The sequence below is a fragment of the Clupea harengus genome, chromosome 22 (genome assembly GCF_900700415.2).
Source record: "Clupea harengus chromosome 22, Ch_v2.0.2, whole genome shotgun sequence".
NCBI lineage: Eukaryota > Metazoa > Chordata > Actinopteri > Clupeiformes > Clupeidae > Clupea > Clupea harengus.
The window spans coordinates 7,828,977-7,849,105 of NC_045173.1; the positions used below are offsets into that span (position 1 = coordinate 7,828,977).

Below are 20,129 nucleotides of genomic sequence, written 5' to 3' on the forward strand. Positions count from 1 at the left end.
TGCACCATTATTCTCTAACTGAGTCTCCACCTATCTGTGGTATTAGAAAAATTACCATCAAGAAATACAGAGGGTGAGATCCTGTGACGTCTTTCAGGTACATAGGAGAGGTGTGGAGAGCAGACCTTACAGCTTGCAGCTGTGTCAGAGGAGAATATGTGAAAATTAGAAAACGAACCATCCAACCAGAATTCATAGATGTGTGGGTGTGTGTATGTATAAGACATGCATCATCAAACAGTGTGTCAGAATCCCAATATATCTATGAATAAGATATATGTTTGTGTGTGTGTGTGTGTGTGTGTGTGTGCATTGACATGCCAGCATGCGCGTGCCTGTATTGTCACCATGTGTGCCCCCCTCTTCTCCAACAAACCCTCCACAGATCTTCTCACATTGGGGTATACTTGTGCGAAACCCTACGTCTGTCTGTCACACGGGTGAGCTGGCTGACGTATGCCAAATACCTCATGCCTTCCGGTGCCAAGAATGGCTTTAAATGGTCCGATCTCCCATCCACTCCTCTCACTCTCACACTCCTTCTCTCACTTTGTTCACTCCCCCCACTGACTCACATGCTATCCACATTAATATTCAACAATTGGCAGCTTGCGTTGACACTAAACCCCGCCTCTTGCCTCTCTGGGCCCACTCACAGCAGCCCGTTGCTGCTGACTCTCTAACTGACGCGGCCTTTGGCCAGTCTGTGCGCGGGTGGAGGCTGCGTTGACGCACGGGCCCAATTTGCGCACATGCACTCGCCGTCCAATTAGGCACTGGCAAGCTGATGTTGCACTCTCTCCCACTGACAGCCATTCCAAAAAAAAAGACCCAACTCCAGTCTGCTCACAATAGGTGGGGTGGGATGCACACTGAAAGAGGAGGAATACGGCTCATTGATAGCCACTTTGGATTGATTTGTGTTGCTGGGGAGACAATCTACCATGTTGGTGACTGCGCCGTAGCACCGAGGGAGCAGTTTTGGTAAAATCTTACCTGAAATGAATCCTAATGAGCCAATAAGTCAAATAATGGGCTACTTGCCCTGCTGCTCCTCAGGAGTCTCGGCAGTACACCGGAGCCAGAGCCAAAACAGAGACATGGCTCGACAGAATGTGGGTATCACCTCACAGGTAGACGTGCTGGAGGAAAGACCCAAGTATGGAGGATAAGCCGTCTGCTATTGCTCTCAGCCTCCAGAAAGCATGTCACATTCACTGATTCAGTTTGTCATGGACACATTGGGTTCCATTCAGAACTGGTTCACACCCTTCAGCTGCTCTTTCAACAAGCACCATCTGGGGTTCTACGCGCAGTCCAGAGAGAGTGACAGAGATAGAAAGAGAGAGGGGACAGAGGTACAGTAGATGGATAGATAGATATATAAATAGATTGACATGATGATTGACATATATGGGTGTCATCATCCTCCCTCAATGTTTGGAGCTGTTGTCATAGATATAATATGGGGAGTTTACCTTAGGAATCTTACATTTAAACAACTTGAATGTGCTTTTCTGATTTGATACTGTTTGTTAATTACTAGAACTAGAACTATTACTAGATAATACATGTTGCCTTTTGAGTGCTGCTATGATTACACAATAAAGAAAAGAGTGCTTTGTGTGTGTGTGTGTGTGTGCGTGTATTTGCTTCCAGCATTTGGCCGTCTCCCAAGGATGAAAAAGATACACCCACTCCATGCTGGTTTTTTTTTTCAAAACCACATAAAATCTTTTATTCTCCATCTGAGAAAAAGATGACAGTTAACAGACAACTTGTTCTCTCAGAGATATGCTGCCATTCAACATACTCATACATACATACACACACTTTCATACAGACATGCACTCTTCTCACATCCACATCCACTCAAAATACCGGGTAAAAAGGTATAACTAGTGCTTTGGTCATCTGAAAGCAACCTCACAAAAATGGTCACTTGAGAGCACCAGTATGCAGTTTGACCTCACCCATATAACATTACATTGCATCCTTGTACCTTTCAGGAATAAAACAAAAGAATGAACACAAAAAAAGAACATGACCCCCCAAGACTGCGGAGAAGAAAGGAATATTGCTAAAAAGGACTAACAATAACAATAAAAACATTGCTTCTAAAGTAACAACCAGTAGGATTCCAGGATTACTCTTCTCCTTTACATTGAAAGGAGAGATGCACTGATGAGAGCGGACAGGAGATGATAATAACGAATGTGTTGTTACTGCATTCTGAACTTATTGTCATGTCATCCCTTTATCACTCTTGTCTATCTGTCTTTATTTCTTTTTCTCTCCATCTATTCAAATTGCTGCCTTTTCAAACTCAGTGCCTGGAGTCCATATCCTCCTCTTTCCAAACTGTTTTTCTTTTCCTCCATCCTCTACTTCTTTCTCGCTCTGTCCTTTTCACTGCCACCCACACAAGCACCTTCACTCTGTCTGCCCTTGTCCTCTCCACCTCTCCAGTGTGTAGATGTCTTTGCCTTGCTTAGAGGAAGAGGAGTTCTCTCAGTGCATGTCTCCCTTAGTCAAGGCATGAAACCCACATGTGAGTGAGGGAGTGAGACAGTCCATGATGACCAAGGAACAAACGTGCTGCAGAACAGGACAAAGTGATTAGAATGTGACAAATAACACAACAGGTGTCCAGTGAACGAAATAACGGAGAAAATGAAGAAAACAAGAGATGGACTTGAGCCATATTCATCAGTCTCAAGTCTCCACCAATCAGACGAAGGTCTTGCTGTTCACCAATTTTGCATGTCAGGCCAAGATTGAGCATATTGACTGAGAAACTGTCAAAGTTCATGGTGGTACACCAATATGTCAACTCAGACCGCCAATCTGTCAGTCAGGCTGTCAGCTAGTGATTTCACTCGCCTTCGTGACATCATGTCAGTCAATACCTCAACCTCTTCTCACAGTTAGTCCATGATCTTATGTACTGTTCTATGAGGACTTTAGGTATTGTATTGAGCCCAGGTAATAGTCTGTAGTCGTCTTATTTGTGGTAAGCCTTGGCCTTCAGTAATCTCAGGCATCTCTCCAGTTTCTCCCATATTGTACATGGGCCTTGCCCAGTCCAACAGCTGAGAAACTACGATCTTCTGAAAGACTGATGTTTCCAAATCAAGGTATGTTTTTTAGTTCATGGGGATTAATGAGGATTAAAGAGTTTGAAGTGACATTAAATGGAAAAAACTGATTGTGACAAAAGCAATCAGATAAGGATACCCAGTGAGAGTGCCCACAGAAATTGAGGGACTTTTAAATCAATAAAAAGGATCTTGTAATCAAACAACCCAGACTGACTTCAAAGAGTTGTGTAAATCTATTTCAATTGAAAACATACATTTTTGACAAGTACATTTCTGGTCTTGCATTCTCCATACATCATATTGCATTGGGTCAGACAAATTACATCACCCACAGGAACAACCAATCATAACAAAGAAGATTGGAAAGGAAACTATGTACAGTGTGCTCTCCATGATGAAGTATTTACAACAGTTAGTGACAATGACATTGCAGATGCATACAAACAAAGACGGAAAATTGCAACTTAATTGCAACTCAAATTCATTTAATCATAAAAGTAAGTCCCTGTCTTCACTTCTTTTCTCTGGCCTGGGCGTGCTGTCTCTTGTCTCCCTGACCTTTGTCCTTCTCTCTTTCTAGATCATTCTATATGTTCCATTGCCAAACTCTCTTTATGATTTCACCTTAATGGTCTCTCCTTACCGAGAGCTCGGTTTTCTCACTTTGCCTTCTCACTGCTGAGCCTCATCGTACTGTCTGCAGAAACAGAGAAGCCTAATTCCTGCTAGCCCCATCTGGTATTCTTCTCCCTGTGGACTCAAGCTCTGATGTAGAATCAAAGCAATCCATGTTCATTTAATGCTAATATTAGCCTACGTAATGTGCACAATGTGGCAACAAATGATCTTGTATGCTGACAATTCACAGCAAAGTAGTATTAGATGATCTAATGACTTCAGTCATTGCAATAACAGTAGTGATGGTTCTGATGGTACTGATCAGCCCTAGGAATAGAGTATAGTGCCACTTGCAATAACAGTAGTAGTAGTAGTAGTATTGGCACTAGTCAAAAACAGCAGTACCACTAACAGCAGTAGCAACAGCACAATCACGGTTGTCTATTAGCACAAATAGCTGAAGATAGAACTGTATAAATGCTGTACATGAAGAAAAACATAACCTGCACTGACTGTGGTGACACTGGTTGAGGATAACCACATCACCAGGTAAAGTAAACACAGTACTCTCACTAACCGTACTGGCTGAGATTATGAATCAATACATTTCCTTTGCAGCTATGCCATAACACAATCTGCAATAGCATCTATCCCAAACCCCCTCCTTCCCCAGATGTATCCTCTATCAGTATAGTGCCCTCTAGAGCCCTGGAGGTCTAGAGGCTCAAACTGAACAGAACAGAGATACAAAAGTCTGGCGGAAGATGTTGAGAGGAGTGAAGATGATTTGAAGAGTGAGGGAGTAAACAGGAATCCCTGTAAGGGACAAGAAGTGTTCAGGGGGTGGGGTGGGGGGGTGTGGACTCAGCCAAAAAGAAGGTGGATAGAGACAGTGAGGAGAGACAGGGAGAGCAGCGAGAGGAGGGAGAAGTGGGAAGAGATAGAGGAGAAGGACGCCGAGGAGGAGGGTGGAAGGACATCAAAGTCGGGCGCACACTCAAGCTCAAAGCAGCGCAGTGTGGCACCGGCATCTTCGTTTTCATAGTTGGCCCAGTACTCCTCGGGGTCCAGCTTGGGGAGGAGGGCCTCATCCTCGCTCAACTCGTACTTGGTAGACGTGGGCTTACCCCCGTTGAAGGGGAACGCCTTCACGGTTTCGGTACTCTTCTCGAAGATACCCTTGGAGGAGGACACTGGCTTGTGCTTGGAGAACCACCAGCGGGTATTGGTTTTGAAGGTGGTGGTGGTGGAGCCGGCCAGGGAGCCAGGATCGGGCATCGGGCAGAGGGCGAAGTCCATCTCCCGCATGAAACGCAGGTCAAGGCCACGGCGAGGGGAAGGGGAGGCGCAGACGAGCTCAGAGCTGGAGATGCGGTTGGAGCGGAAAAAGTCCCAGAGGGGCCTGGCCTCACAGCCGCAGGCCCAGGGGTTGCCATTGAGCCGCAGGAACTGGATGGAGTCCATGTCACGCATCGCCTGACCGGGCAGCTCTGCCAGGGAGTTGTTGAAGAGGAAGAGCATGGTGAGACGGCCAAGGTCGCGGAAGGCGCGGCGGTTGACCTGTCGCACACGGTTGTCGTGCAGCAGCAGCCGGTCCAGGTTGACCAGGCCCCGGAACACATTCTCGGACAGGGTGCGGATGCGGTTGCCATGGAGGAAAAGCTGGCTCAGGTTGATGAGGTCAGAGAACAGGTCATCCTGCAGGAAGTGGAGCTGGTTTTCCTGCAGGTAGAGGAACTGCAGGCTGTACAGCTTGTGGAAAATGTCATGGGGCAGAGCTGCCAGCCGGCACCGGTGCATGTGCAGGCTCTGCAGCTTCTCCAGGCCACGGAAGGCACCCCCTTCCAGACGGCGCAGATGAGGGTTGTCACCCAGGTCGAGCTCCTCCAGGTCACGCATCTCACCGAAGGCGCCAGACTCAATCCAGGTGAGGTTGTTGGAGAAAAGCCAGAGGACCTGTGAGGGTAATGGAAAGAGTGGGGAAAAGGATGGGAGTGAGGAGGGCAAATGAGAATTAGAGAGAGAGAGAGAGAGAGAGAGAGAGAGAGAGAGAGAAAGAGAGAGGACAGGAGGATAGGAGTGATGGTGGATGTTTTTGGATGATGGGGGAAGGTAGAAGAATATAAATTGTTAAAGTTTTGAAGTTGATAACTTCATCCAAAATTAAAAAATTCAAATTTCATCCAACTTTCCAATTTATTAAGCTTCACTCTCACCTGAGTTCCAAATCCGAAGGTCCCCACTCTCAGCTCAGTAATGCGGTTGTTCTGCAGAAAGACACGCTGGGATTCGTCGGGCACTCCAGATGGTACAATGGTCAGATTTTGCGCCTGACAGCTGATCGTCATGGGTGACGGGTAACACACACACGAGTGCGGGCAGCCCTGAACGGGAGCCGGTTTAACCAGAACCAGCCAGACGACCAGCCACAGCGAAAGACCACCTAAGGCAGACACAGAGCATACACATATTTAGCCTTTAAATACTTATCAGAACGATGAACAAATGTATCTACAAATATTGTATCGTGTTTCACAATACAAATATTATTTACTTTGTTCGCACGCAGTGGGAATGTTGATTAACAACCAAATATTTGATATCAGCCGACTGGCTAACAGAATAATGTACACAGAGACAGAAGAGTTAGAGAGTAGATAAAAGGATTTAAACTGAAATCCAAAACAGATATCCCTTGATACATTCTTAAAGACGCGCATTCAAGTCAACTAAAAAGAAATAGCCTACACAGAATATGAAAACTCTTCATGTCCAGTGACAGGAAATCATAAAACTTTAGCCTTCATAAAATACCTTTAATATTTTAAGTAAATGCTGTATAAGTTAAACCTTAAGGCAGACCGAGACGAACAGAAACGAATCTTTACGCACTTCTTCCAAACATTCTCCCCAAAACCACAGTGACAGAAAATCACATGTAACAGCTCTAGTACTTTATATTATGCACAACATTATCAACATAAGGAACATACAAAAGAATAATAATAAAAAACTCACTCTTAAAATTGTGCGCAATGGAGCACCGCCGGCTCCGTGAGATCGTAGGGGTTTCCATTCCGAACCAAAGCTGAGAGCGAGTTAGCTTGCTGAAGCGAAAGACTGGCAGCTATCTCCGCTGATGCTCTGGTACCCGAGTCGGAGCGACTGAGAGAGTACCGAACCATGGGTCCAGGGCTCTATTTATACTCGAACTCAGTTCGCGCCTACGTTAGTGGGCACCTTGGAATCTCTCCTTCGTCATCAGCCGGGTCAAGCAAAAGCGAGGGTGGGAAACGGAAAGGGAGGGGTAGAAGGAGCTTGAGATAGAGCGCGTAGACAGAAGATATTAGAGATTCACCACGAAGAACGTGAGTGTGTTGGCAGGGGGTTACAGGCAAAGGGCACAGGGCTCGTTTATGATTTAACAGGGAGCATGAGGAACACGAGGCAAAACGCATATGGCCAATTTCCTTTAACTCTGTTATGGTAGACAAATTGAATTCCCAATACATCTAGTTCGTTTTTAAGTTGCTGGAGGCATTTCACTATAAAGAATAAAACTTTAACTACCAATATTAGTCATATAAAAGAACCACTCAGTGCAGGCCATCAAGAACCTTCATTTTTGCAGGAATACCTGTTTAAGACAGTAGATATAGAGCAAGGATAACTTGGAGCCGATATATGTTAAATGACTGTGTGTGTGTGTGTGTGTGTGTGTGTGTGCGCGTCATTGAGCGAGAAAGAGAGAGAGAGCGAGAGACCACTGGCAAAGGCACTGGCTTTTTCAACTCTTCACCTTTTTCTCTCTTCTCAGCACCAACACAACTTTCCTCCTCTCGCTCTCTGCCCACTCTCAACAGGTCCAGTCTGTTTTCACAGGTGGCAGCACAGAGACAGAGAGGTAGGTGATTTGGAGAGGAATGAGGCAGACAAATACACATATGGAGATATATGTTATAGATGGCTTCTTTATTGACAAAGATGGGAAACTCTAAATCAAGCAGGTTAGCTGGGGATCAAATTTAACGTTGTAGTGTACATGTTCAGCACACTGTGGTTTCGTTGTGTACTATATGTTCCACTGGACAAAGAAACAAACAGCGTGAAGATCAGGCAGGTTTTTTTTTTTTTTTTTAACATACTTTTCATTGGTGATCAGACAGGTTTTGTGATATGTGTGTTGTTATTTTACACGTCCTCAGTCGGTGTTTCATGTTCTGGCTGCCCAAGCCCTGTTCCTCCTCCTCACCGGCATGATGACTGGACAACAGAGGCATCCCTTACTTCGCCCACGCCCCACCAGCTGTGTTTGTGTGTTCGTTTCCGGGTGAGCACAATGTGTGCATTGCTCGTCTCATTAAAAAAAAAAAAAACAAGGTCCATTGTCAAAGTGAGAAATCCCTCTGACTGTACTGAGGAAGAGGTAGACAGAAGGGAGGGATGAAAGAGGAGGAAGAGAGAGTGAATAAAAAGAAAGGAATGTACGTGTAAAACAAAGGAAAGAGAAATCAGGATGAAATTAAATTTTGTTCTTCCTCAGCCTCCTGGGTCTTATCTGTGGACCCCTATGCTCAGTTTCCCTCAAACATTGGTCTGAGATCACCTTTGCATGACAGAGAGAGAAACATAGTGACCACTGTCACCCTCTCACTCCCAGCCATGTGGATCAGAGAAGTGAAGGGGTGCACATGCCTAATCTGTATTATAGAAATGATCAGAGGGTATATAACAGTCAGAAGTGGAGAAGAGTTCCTTTTTTATTCTTCATGTTTTGGGGTGAGTATGAGTGTATGAGTGTGTGTTTGCTGTGGAATGTAAGGTGTGGATACTCAATACATTTCCATAGCAACTGGGTAGGATGGGCATCTTCCTGCTCGCCTGTCTTATCTTGAGCCCAGCTGTCGGGGCTGCATTGACATTGCCTTCCGCAGACCAGATATGGGCTTTAATGATGAGCGCCGATGATCAAACGCAGTACCCCTGCTGCCCACAGGCCTCATGAAACCACATCTCCTCTCCCTCCACTCTTGTCATTATTCTCTACTAGTTTCTACCGTATATCATACATCTACATCTCTCCCTCCACTCTTCTCATTATTCTCTACTATATGTATATCATACAATCGCATACACAATTTGCCCTCTCTCTTTAATTACACTCAGGAGGCTCCCTTTCCCTTTTACTCCCTTGCTTCTCTTGCAGGAAAGAACACAGAAAATGTGATCAAAAACACACTGAATAAAATGCAGTGGTAGAAAGTGTGCACGAGAAGGAGAGATAAGGTGTTTCAAAGAGGTGTAATTACGATGTGTTCTTTCCTCACTCAGTTCTTAGACTGACAGCATGCCCCCCCCCCCCCCCCCCACCATAGATGAATGATAACCAACAGTCTTGATTGTAGATGACTTCATTTATCGACTGAGAGATAGGAAAGTCACGCTTCGAAAGTCACGCTTTTTTTTTGGTGCCTCGTCTCGAACATGACAAAGGCTGCATCGAGCCGGCTTTGTCTCTGTCTCCCGTGCTTTCTTCCCAGCACACACTCGCCCCGATTCAAGTCACACTCCATCTTTGTTCTTCCTGTCCCTTCATTGGTTTGTGCCTGGGAGATCCTCACAGTTTGCTATTTACACTGCTGCACCGGAACCTGTGCAATATTTACACTTTTGCACCGGAACCTGTGCTCTATTTCTTTTTCAAGCCTGTGCTAGAACATTTTTGAAAACACTAAATAGCTCCACGGAAATCTTCACTTAAATCTAAATCTTAGATCTAAATCTGACATGCCACATATATGGCATGTTGTTATCCAATGTATCCAATAATGTTATCCAATCATGAGACTGATGATTATGAACCCTATTTCAGAAAATAATTTCTCCATTTGAGTAATTGAGTAATTAAAGTAATGAAGAGCAGAATATATAAGGCCACCAAACCCTTCCCTGATGGTGTTTGTGTGATCCACTCTGGCTTGGTGGTGTTTGTGTGATCCACTCTGGCTTACAAACAAACAAACAAACAAGGCTAACTGCTGTCAGTTTTTTTATTGCACAAACGACTCACTGCAACACATACGTGTTATATATGTAGGCGACACAGGACACAGGACACACACACACACACACGCACACGCAGGCCTGAGGTCGCCGTGAATTCAACTTCTGCCTTTAACCCATCCCGGATCGTCCCTCCTCCAGGATCCTCCAGGAGCAGTGGGCAGCTTCTCAGCGCCCGGGGACCAAGTGAACCGTCCGTCTCGGTCAGGGACGGACAGGAGCGTTCTGTTTTGCATCTTGGTTGCGTTTGTGTGATCCATTCTGGCCTGGTGGCGTTTGTGTGATCCACTCTGGCTTGGTGGCCGATGACTTCGTACACACATGTCCTCCCTTTGTATAACCTGAATGAAAAATACAAACTTGCTAGATGTTTTTCGGGGTAAGACAAATGTAAATATTATTTTTCATGAATGTACCAAAACAATTGCAAATTGTAAAAAGAATGAGAAATCACTGTTATGATGTGTACAATCTACTAGATGGTGTGGAAGTTGAACAAGTACTTTTCAGAAATGTAATTCTCAGCTGAGAAATGTGGCAAAGTAACTGAGAAAAATTGTAAATCTAACCTCGACTAAATTTAGGTAGCTTTGTCTGTAATTGAATTTGCCGTGGAGTGTTGCAGCCTCATTTTCTGGTAACCCTTACCGTGTGACATGTTTTGTCTTGCCTTGTGTGATTTCAGGAAATGGAAATCAAATGAGGAAATATGATTTTCAATTTCTATTTATGCTAACTAACACAACCGTCAACTCATTAACTACTGGATCTTCACTTTGTCATAATAATTAACACACTAAGCATGCTTACACCATGGCTAAAGCACACGGCCAATTATATGTAAATATAACAACTTCAACAATAGAACAACTGTACAAAACAAGTAGAAGCTGTTTTTTAAGCTTTAGAAGATAATCGTTACTCACTCTGGCCAAAAGAGAATGAAATGTGTTTTATCACTTGTACTCAAAGAGAATGAAATAAATATGTTTTATCCCCTGTACTGTTAATACACAAACCTTCAGTATCCTCTTTAGCTCCATCCTGGGCTCAGGGTATCTGCTGCTGCCTCTATCTCTTCTATTCAACCATGCATCATGCTCATCACACAGCTATCCGATCAGGAACCATGCATCATGTTCATCACACAGCTATCAGATCAGGATTCCTGTCTCTGCCACGTAGTTAGAGCTTCTTCTGCTCTGGTATTCTCAACTAATGATTGTGGTTCATGAGTTTTCTTTTCAACTTCAACAGTAGGCAATAAATAATGTTAAGCTTGTTTAAGGAACGCTGGGATGACACCTTCACCTAACAAAGATATCTGAGCTGCTAAGTTTCAAGACCATTCTTGTGTAAACAGCCGCTTTTTCTGTATTGTGTTTCACACTCAATATGAAGTCATGATATCAGTGCTGGCAAACGTGTGTGTTCATAGGTCAATCACAAAGTGGCCTCTCCGTAGCGCACTAACGCTACCTCTCTCTGTTGGATGTGCTTGTATAACAGTAACCCACTTCCTTCCTCAGTTGTGTCCAGTATATCCTGACCTGCATCCCTCCCTCCTCCCTCGTTCATTCCTTCCCTGAGGTAATGAGTGGCCGTGGCTCTCCCTCCCTCTACCTCTCCCGACGTCATCTTCCTCCTGTCTTCCCTTTTGTCATCACCCAAGTGGATTAGTCTGTAATAAACATCGCCATCTCTCTCTGTCACTACCTACTTCTCTCTCCTACTCTCTCTGTTTCTCTTTTTCTTTTCACTTTCAGTTCAGTGTCTTTTCAGTCTCACTCTCACTCTCTCACTCTCTCACTCTCTCACTCTCCCACTCTCTCACTCTCACTCTCACTCTCACTCTCACTCTCACTCTCCCTCTCCCTCTCCCTCTCCCTCTCCCTCTCCATCTCCCTCTCACTCTCACTCTCACTCTCTCTCTCTCTTTCTGACACGTGCTCATCACGTGCACATGCTCTCAATCTCTCGCTTTTCTTGCTCCCTCTCACACCTTCACTCCCCTTACCTGCTTGTTTTCTTGCTTTCTTCTTTACTTTTCACATTCGCTTGTTTGCCTTTTTTCTCTCACAGACACACTCACACACACACACACACACACACACACTCACACACACACAATCAAGCAAGTATACTCCTATTCAAACATATCACAAACATATATATATATATACACACACACATACACACACACAGAAAAAACACATTATCAGTCTTGTGTAGACAGACGCACCGACAGACACATGCACACAAGCATGCATGTCACACATACGAACACAAACTTGCACATGCACGTACACACACACACACACACATTGTCTCCCCCTCCTTGGTCCTGTTGTTATTTTTAAACCAGTGCACTCAGACTCATGGATGACGCAAATCCCAAACACCTCACTGAAACCAACCAGAGCAAAGGAGAGGATGGGGGAGAGAGATAGATAGTAAGGGAAAGAGAGAGAAATATCTCGAAGAATGAAGACCATGGAAATGAAACAGCCAGAGATAGAGTAAAAAATAAGGGGAAATTAAATTGGACAGGAGAAGATAAATCCCCAGAGGGATAGAGGGAGTGAAAGAGAAATGAAGAAGAGGGGCGAAAAAGGGACGATTGCAGCAGAGTTAGGGACATTTGTTTGTTTCAGGCTGTTTCCAAAACAAACTGTATGCCAAATCTATCCTTTCTACAATGCCAATCTGCCAGTCAATCAGTCAGCAAGTCTGGCAGTCAGTCAGTCAGTCAGCCAGTCAGTCAGTCAGTCAGTCAGTCAGTCAGTCAGTCAGTCAGTCAGTCAGTCAGTCAGTCAGTCAGCCAGCCAGTGTGTGCGTGAGTGTGCCTGTGTGTGAGTGTCTGTTTGGATGTGTGCGCAATGTGACAGCAAGAGTCAGGCGGATCCTTCGCACTCTGAAAAGTGAACACACCCACTCACATAAAGGATACGAGAGAGAGGGAGGGAAATGTAATGAATGAAAAGCAACGCATCATTCTTACATCACCAAGCGGAAGGACTTTCATGGACCACAAGAAAAAGAACCGCAGCTCTAGAGCCTCTCCTCTGAGCAGAACTCTGACGCACAAAGACCTGTCAGACAGTGTGTGTGTGTGTGTGGGTGTGGGTGTGGGTGTGGGTGTGTGTGTGTGTGTGTGTGTGTGTGTGTGTGTGTGTGTGTGTGTGTGTGTGTGTGTGTGTGTGTGTGTGCTTGTGCGTGTGCCTGTGCGTGTGTTTGAGTGAGCATGTGTGTGCAAATTAGTTATACATTTGCAACTATTTAGCTCATGCAGAGAAATAGTGCCGCATTACTGTGTGTTTGTGTGTTTGTATGTGTGTGTGTGTGTGTGTTTGTCTGACTTGGTGTGCATAAAAATATCCATATCCCCTCAGGTTTTGGAGTAAATGAGAGAGCTGTGAGTGAGACAGTATGAGGTAGGGAGCAGAGGTTAAAGTAAGAGATACAGGAAGCAGCTCCAGAGCTAAATAATACTTTTAATTAATGCACACACACACATGCACACATGCACCCGTAAGCACATGAGCAAGATAAGGAAGCTCTCGGGAGAATGACGTAGTTTAGTTGCCGTGTGTATATGCAGCTTTATGTAATCACTTTGCATCTGTCTCCTAAGGAGCCTGACAATATGAGGTAGTGTGAGTGAGGAGGACGAGGAGCTGGTTAATACCTCTTTCATTTGTCTTTCCGGGAGAAAAGAGTCTGTGTGGCTGTGTGTGATGTCAGTTTTTACTTTTTCATTTTTCCATTTTCCTTGATACACAACCTTGTACTCCTGGCAGAGTACCTTAAAAGGGCATCTGAATGCGATTCACCTGTCTAGCTTTGGAGAGGGCAGAGATAGATGGAGGGAAATGTGGGGAGCATAATGGGGAGGCTGGGGCAAGCAGTGGGTGCTTTCATAGGGTTTGTGTGTGAGCCCTCTCCTGCTTTCTAGTGGCTGTGAGCTGAACTGCAGCAGGCAGCAGGCAGCACACACACACACACACACACACATACACACACACACACACACACACACACACTCACTCACTCACTCACACAAACACCGTATTGAAGCCCCCCTCCCCGTGATAACCTGAGGATGGGACGTGATCCACCGAAGGAACAACTGATCACAGCTTCAGTCCCAGCTGTCATTGAATCTCCAAGGTTCTGTGCAGTGGCTTGCTCCTGCCGTCAGCATGTACCACAGCTATGGCCCGAGGGGCTTCTGACGTCAATGGGGGAATGTTCCAGATTTAGCTACCCGAGCTCAAGCTGATCTCAATCAGTTCTGCTTCAAAGTCTTTCTAGGATCTGTGCTGGGTTATCTGCCCCTATTACTGTTCACCTATTGTCTTTCATACATCTTTCCTTTTGATTTAAAGTGTCAGATCATCTATGGGAGAAAGGGACAAAAGAAGAGAAACATATTTATAATAAAAAAAATCTATTTTGATTGTGGAGAAAAAAGATATTATTTTGTACACAAAATGTTATCTCTGTGAATTGAAAAAAAGCACACTTCAGTCCTGCTTGTCATTTACATGATCTTTAGGAGAGATGAATATATCCACTCAGATATAACCATGCCTCCAGCTGTGCTTTTGGCCAAAGCGACAAGGGCTCCTAATTTTTCTGAAATGTATAGAAATAAATAAATAGAAAGAAGCTTTCTTAATTATGCTTGCATCACAATTACAGTTTGTCACATCATTAAAGGCAATATTGGCCTGGTAGTTGAGATACAGACAATTGGGTATTTGTCACAGCGGTCCCCTCCACCCCCAGCTGTCAGCTGCCATCATACAAAGGACATGACAAGCCTGATTACCAGATAAAGGGTTATTTTTACTGGAAGCACTGAAAACTATTTCTATGCTTCGTCAGAGTTGAGCAGGGCCTCACCACATGTGTCACAGTTGTCAACAGCAGCAAATTTAAACACAGAGAGCACGCATTGTATTAACCTCTTTTCCACATACATTTTTTTTTTTTTTTACATCTTCCTTTGCAAGGTGATTATTGTATGTACAGATATAGTTAATTAAGATTAAAAGTATAAACAATGCTTGCACCTTGTATACTACTTCATACTATTGCATCTGCGTATAAATAGAAACTTCAATTTTCACATGGACTGGCGGGCAAGTACTTGGGGCAAGTACCTTAACATGTCTCCAATTTATGGGAAGCACAGGAAATTAGTCAAAGAAAACAGGAAACAATGTCATTGGTGTTGATTTTTATTACTGATTGAAAAGGGAGTGGGTTTTGTTTACAGGCGGTGCAGAAAACCCTGCCCCACCCCCCTCCCCAAAAGTGTCCCTTGCCTGCCAATCATCACCTCTGACCAATCTCACAGCCGATGGCCTCTTCATATCGGTTGCTTCACTTTTTAACGCTGGTGAGAAGGGTAGAAAAGAGGATGAGGAAGAGGAGCAGAAAAGGGAGAGTGAAAAGGTGGGGAAGAAAAAGAAAAACATTAGGTGATAAACAGAGGGAGGGGAGGGCAGAATGAAAGAGGCAGTCATCCCACAGATGGTCAGTATGTTAACACACATCTCAGCTATCAGTACTGGTCTTACATTGCTCCTCAGTCTGTGCCCATACCCTATCCTGTCCCTGACCCTCACTACTGACCATCACTACTGACCCTCACTACTGATCTTGTTTTAATGTCTCCTTCCCTCCCTCCCTCCCTCCCTCCCTCTCCTCTCTACCTATGCCCCCCTGCCTCCCTCAGAGGAATGTCACCTCCAGCTGTGGGGCTATGGGGCTTTCTTCCTCTCCCTTTTAGCCCTCCCGGGAGCCCTTACTTGCTGGTCATGGTGTAGCAGCCCTCCTGGTGCCACTGCATGTCACGGATGCGGCGCACGGACTGGAACTGGGGACAGCGGGCGCCGTACTCGTTGAAGTGCCTGAATTCACCCTTCTCCAGCAGGTACTGGCTACCACGGTAACCAGGGAACTGGTAGCCCACAAAGCTGATGGCAGAGAAAGAGAGGGGGGAGAGGGAGAATGAAATACAGGGATAAGGAGATGGAGAATATAAACAGGAGATGAAAGGAAAGGAAAGATCCGGAGTAGTCCGGGGAAGATAAAAAAGGACAGAAATAGCAAAAAGGAACATTTAAGGATCAAAGCCCAGGAAATACACACTCATACTCTGCTGCTTTCTACGTAACTATGACATAGGTAATAAGGGTTATGAGAGCAACAGGTGAAGCTGAGCTTTGTATTTCACATGGCCGAATGGACCGTGTCCAACAGCTGCGTATAGGTAAGACATGTAAGCTTGCCTTAAGTGATAATAGAGATGAGAGTGATTGTGGGGTGTAGCAGTACTCACGTTCCACAGCTGACCATGATGCTGCCGACTCTGTCAGTAAAACCATAAGCAAACAGGCTGGGCACGTCATCATCAATGATCTCCATCTTACGACCCTTGAACTCTCCAACCTCGTACAGACAGATCTTGTGCTTCTCAGGGTCCTGATACAGGAATGCAGGGAAAAGAGTTTGGAGAGGAGAGGAGCAGCGAGGAGAAGGAAAATAGGTCAGGGATAGATGGAGGGAGACAGTGACATGGAGTGACACACAAATTAGGTCAGAGAATGGGAGGAGAAGAAACAAATGAAAAGGGCATTATTCAACTGAAGCCATGATTAAACATGACCCAACACTTCATGAAAAAATGAATTTAAAAGATTTGAAAAAGGATCAAAACATTGGAGCAAATAACACAAGGCCTCTTGATTTAACTCATGGATCAAGTGGATGAAAAGATCAGTGATGGGAAGGAGTGGGGGAGAGGGAGGAGGAGAAGGAGGAGTGACAGTACCATCTTGACGGGCCTGAAGGAGAGCAGGTAGTCGTTCTTCTGGCAGTTGCTCCAGGCGTCCCAACGGGGGTACTCTCCCTTCTCAAGGATGTACATCTCACCACAGAAGTTCATCTGCTCGAAGCCCACAAAACTAGTGAAAGCAAAAGCCAGAGAAGGAAAGAGAGAAAGAGAGAAAGAGAGAGAGAGAGAGAGGGAGGGAGAAGGGAGAGAGTGAGACAGAGAGAGATTAGTGTGTGATTATCTGGGGACACATCACCTCAGAAGGCTTGAAGAGTGAGGGCGATATGCCATTACAACTCTTAAGATTGCACAGATATATGGTATTGAAACTCTCAGATTGCCTCTCTTGATAGGGTCAGGCAAAGAGGTGATGCATGTGTACACATATATACATTTAAATACTGTGTGTGTGTGTGTGTGTGTGTGTGTGTGTGTGTGTGTGTGTGTGTGTGTGTGTGTGTGAGACAGAGAGAGAGAGAGACTCACGGGCCACAGTCCACACGCAGGGAGCGCACTCTATCCATGCCCATGTCACACACATTCATACACTCATTAGTGATCTCGATACAGCGGCCCTGGAAGTTTTCCTGGTCAAACACACACATCTGCAAAAAGAATAAGTAGATAGGGTGAATGACTGTGTCTTGAGAGACATCAAAGAAGAGATGAAGTAGAACACAAACAAGAAGGATAAAAAAAAAAAAACAGTTGCATAAGTAAGACTTTAGGTCGAGAAACTCCTTCCTGAAACGCCTCCACATTTATCTATGGCAACTGCCATCCTTTCATGTACAGTGTTTGAGCACACCCACGCACACACACACCCACACACATTGTCTTGTGTCCATATGTGTCTGTGTCATTTAAGTGTGATCATATTGTACATATGTTTGTTGGTGTGTGTGTGTGTGTGTGTGTGTGTGTGTGTGTGTTTGTTTGTGTTTGTTTGTGTATGTGTGTGTGTGTGTGTGTGTGTGTGTGTGTGTGTGTGTGTGTGTGTGTGTGTGTGTGTGTGTGTGATTGTGTGTGTTTGTGTTATTGTGTGTGTTTGTATGTGTATGAATGCTGTGTTTGATTGTGTGTGTGAATACAAGTATGGGTTAGTTTGTTTGTGGGAGAGACTAGAAAGAGAGTGTTTGTGTTTGTGTGTGTTTGTGTGTGTTTTACCTTGTAGGAACTTCCTGTCTCTGACCTCTGACCCCTGCCCTGGGCGGCCTTCCCATCAGTCTGGGAAGCAGCCTTGGACTTTTCTCCGCTGGAAGACATGGTGACTGAAGCAAAGAGATGTGGCATTTACACAAGGATGTGGTATAGGATAAATATGCTTATTGATCAAAGCTGAAATCTAATTTTGTGTTCAGTTAAGAGTGCAAACTGAGAGGGAACCATTAAGAAAATAATTTCAAAAACATTCACACAGCCCTCAAATAATATAATAAATATTTGGCAACATAGATCAAAATTCAGAGCTAGATTGTGTTGACAAATTAATTAAACTAGAATACTTTTACTGTACTTCTACATCGTAAATTGTGTCAACATGGTGTTACTACTTATAAACTTTACATGTGCCCCCCCAAACTAAAAATCATATGTGCAGTATTTTAGATGTAGCTACATTTTTTATTTTTTTAAATAAGCTACTTACTTAATTACTTAAAATGTAGAAGCGAACAATCCAAAAGTTGGGCTGTGTTCAACAAACTGACCACCATGCTCCACCATGTTTTGTTTATTACTCTCTAAATTATAATTTTTTTCAATTATTTTTTCTTTTCATGGACTCTATCCACTTACATGTGATGGGCTCCCTTGCTGAGTGTGTGTTGCTTGTATTGCGTTGCGTGTCTTACCTCTCTGTGTGAAGGGGAGTAGGTGCTCAATCGCTCTGTGACTGTGTGTGAGTGAAGGTTCGGGGGCCGCCATGCTTTTATACGCTGGCGCTCTGCACGGAGGGATTAGGGGGAGAGAAACAAACCCGCTGAGCTCACAGTAGCCAAAGAATAGAATTCACCCCATCATCAAAGAGAGAGGGGGGAGGGGGGGGGGGGTGGTTGAGTGGACAGAGGATGCATGAAAGGTATGGAGGAGAGGAGGAGTTATAGATGATGGAAGGAAAGAAAAGGAAATGTATTGTGTTTAACATTTTTTTTTTACACTTTTCTTCAAATCAAGCCTGGTTTACCCACTCCCAGCCTGTCCCTGTTGGGACCAAAACGAACTTGTAACCATGCCCAGGTGAGACCAACGCCTTCACAGAAACAAGACTTCATCCAAAAGACCCTCAACCATTTCAAGACCAAACCCACTCAAATAAGACTTTTCCATGTAGGACTTACAATAACAGAACAAAAGAATACAAATGTTTAATTTCAATACTCTAGCTCCCCCAAAGCCAAACATTTGACAATCAACTAGGTTTGAACCTTGAACCTTGGCCACCATAAAGACACTTGCCAGAAAGAGAAAGAGACCCACTGCTGCTATGACAACCCACAACATATGTATATATATATGTACATATGTATATGTAACATCTTGCCTTAGATTAGGTAGCAGAATAACAGCATTTTTCTGCCTTGATGTAGGTGTTGTAATTACACAACAATCACCTCAAACAAGTTTTTCAAACAAGTTCATATGAAGACTACGAGTTCACAACAGACTAACTGCAATAGCAATCTGGAGATAGCTAAAACTGCTGAATGAAAATTCTGATGATTTAAACAATATGACAAAGAATCTTAAAGAATCATGGTAAACAATTGCATGCCCTATATAATAAATAGTTGTTTGGCAAGAAAATGTGGTATACGTCATAACAGCTATGCTGCTGTAATGGCGTTCTGAAAAGAATGGACAAATGTTAAAGGTATCAAACGGCAAATGAATGTATCTATTAATTTCACAGGCAACTCATGTCTTTGGTTGCTGGGTTACTGCATCAAATCCACTTTAAAAAGCGACCTGCTTTTGTTGTTTTTGTGTTAGCAAAGCTCTGAAACATCATATCATCTGGCACACACCGTACATTTGTGATTCACTTAAAATACGAGACTAAAATGTAAGTGGTGGAGGGAGACTGATGTGCAGTGAGGAGATGTTGCATGCCATGTTTATGCGCTCTATATATGTGCAGTCTTTTTTCCCCAAAACATTCTTAATGGCCCTGAACGCCAGTGCTTCTCCACAGGCTTTGTCTCTGTTGTTAGGCTAGTAATTTAGTGAGTGATAAGGAGAAGGTGATGACTGATTGATCACGTCTGATCGTGGTTCCTTAATACCTGATTGAAATGAGAATTTATCTGAAAATGATTACAAAGAATGCGCTAATTGGAATAACTGGAAAGAATATTTGGAGAGAATATTCCTTAAAATGATCATTTCCATTCACAATCATGTATACATTTCTCAAACAGTTTACCATCTCATAATGGTACCCCACTGTCAAGACAGTTTCTCAAAATAATTTAATATTTCAGAATTATGAGACACTTTCT

The 20,129-nt window shown here is 44.1% G+C and overlaps 2 protein-coding genes across 2 annotated transcripts; both read right to left on the minus strand.

Annotated features, from left to right (window-relative positions):
* Positions 1-1,708: 1,708 nt before the first annotated feature.
* rtn4rl2a (reticulon 4 receptor-like 2 a) lies at positions 1,709-9,052 on the minus strand. Its single transcript, XM_012836964.3, has 3 exons — positions 6,738-9,052; positions 5,936-6,162; positions 1,709-5,675 (listed from the first exon to the last, which is right to left on the minus strand). The coding sequence occupies exons 1-3, from the start codon at positions 6,793-6,795 to the stop codon at positions 4,584-4,586; spliced, it is 1,377 nt and encodes a 458-aa protein (XP_012692418.1). The 5' UTR covers positions 6,796-9,052; the 3' UTR covers positions 1,709-4,583.
* Positions 9,053-15,012: 5,960 nt separating this feature from the next.
* Positions 15,013-19,103, minus strand: crybb1l2 (crystallin, beta B1, like 2). The gene is made up of 7 exons (XM_012836948.3): positions 18,483-19,103; positions 17,797-17,900; positions 17,116-17,234; positions 16,627-16,759; positions 16,135-16,277; positions 15,602-15,769; positions 15,013-15,186 (listed from the first exon to the last, which is right to left on the minus strand). The coding sequence occupies exons 1-7, from the start codon at positions 18,553-18,555 to the stop codon at positions 15,174-15,176; spliced, it is 753 nt and encodes a 250-aa protein (XP_012692402.2). The 5' UTR covers positions 18,556-19,103; the 3' UTR covers positions 15,013-15,173.
* Positions 19,104-20,129: the final 1,026 nt, after the last annotated feature.

Excerpts from the sequence above, each read along its gene's own strand:
- rtn4rl2a (XM_012836964.3), bottom strand. The coding sequence starts at position 6,795 with ATGGAAACCCCTACGATCTCACGGAGCCGGCGGTGCTCCATTGCGCAC. Across the intron at positions 6,163-6,737 it reads CATTGCGCACAATTTTAAGA|GTGGTCTTTCGCTGTGGCTG; the intron begins GTGAGTTTTTTA and ends TGTCTGCCTTAG. Across the intron at positions 5,676-5,935 it reads CCTTCGGATTTGGAACTCAG|GTCCTCTGGCTTTTCTCCAA; the intron begins GTGAGAGTGAAG and ends TTACCCTCACAG.
- crybb1l2 (XM_012836948.3), bottom strand. The coding sequence starts at position 18,555 with ATGGCGGCCCCCGAACCTTCACTCACACACAGTCACAGAGCGATTGAG. Across the intron at positions 17,235-17,796 it reads AGACAGGAAGTTCCTACAAG|ATGTGTGTGTTTGACCAGGA; the intron begins GTAAAACACACA and ends TTCTTTTTGCAG. Across the intron at positions 16,760-17,115 it reads CTGCGTGTGGACTGTGGCCC|TTTTGTGGGCTTCGAGCAGA; the intron begins GTGAGTCTCTCT and ends TGCTTTCACTAG.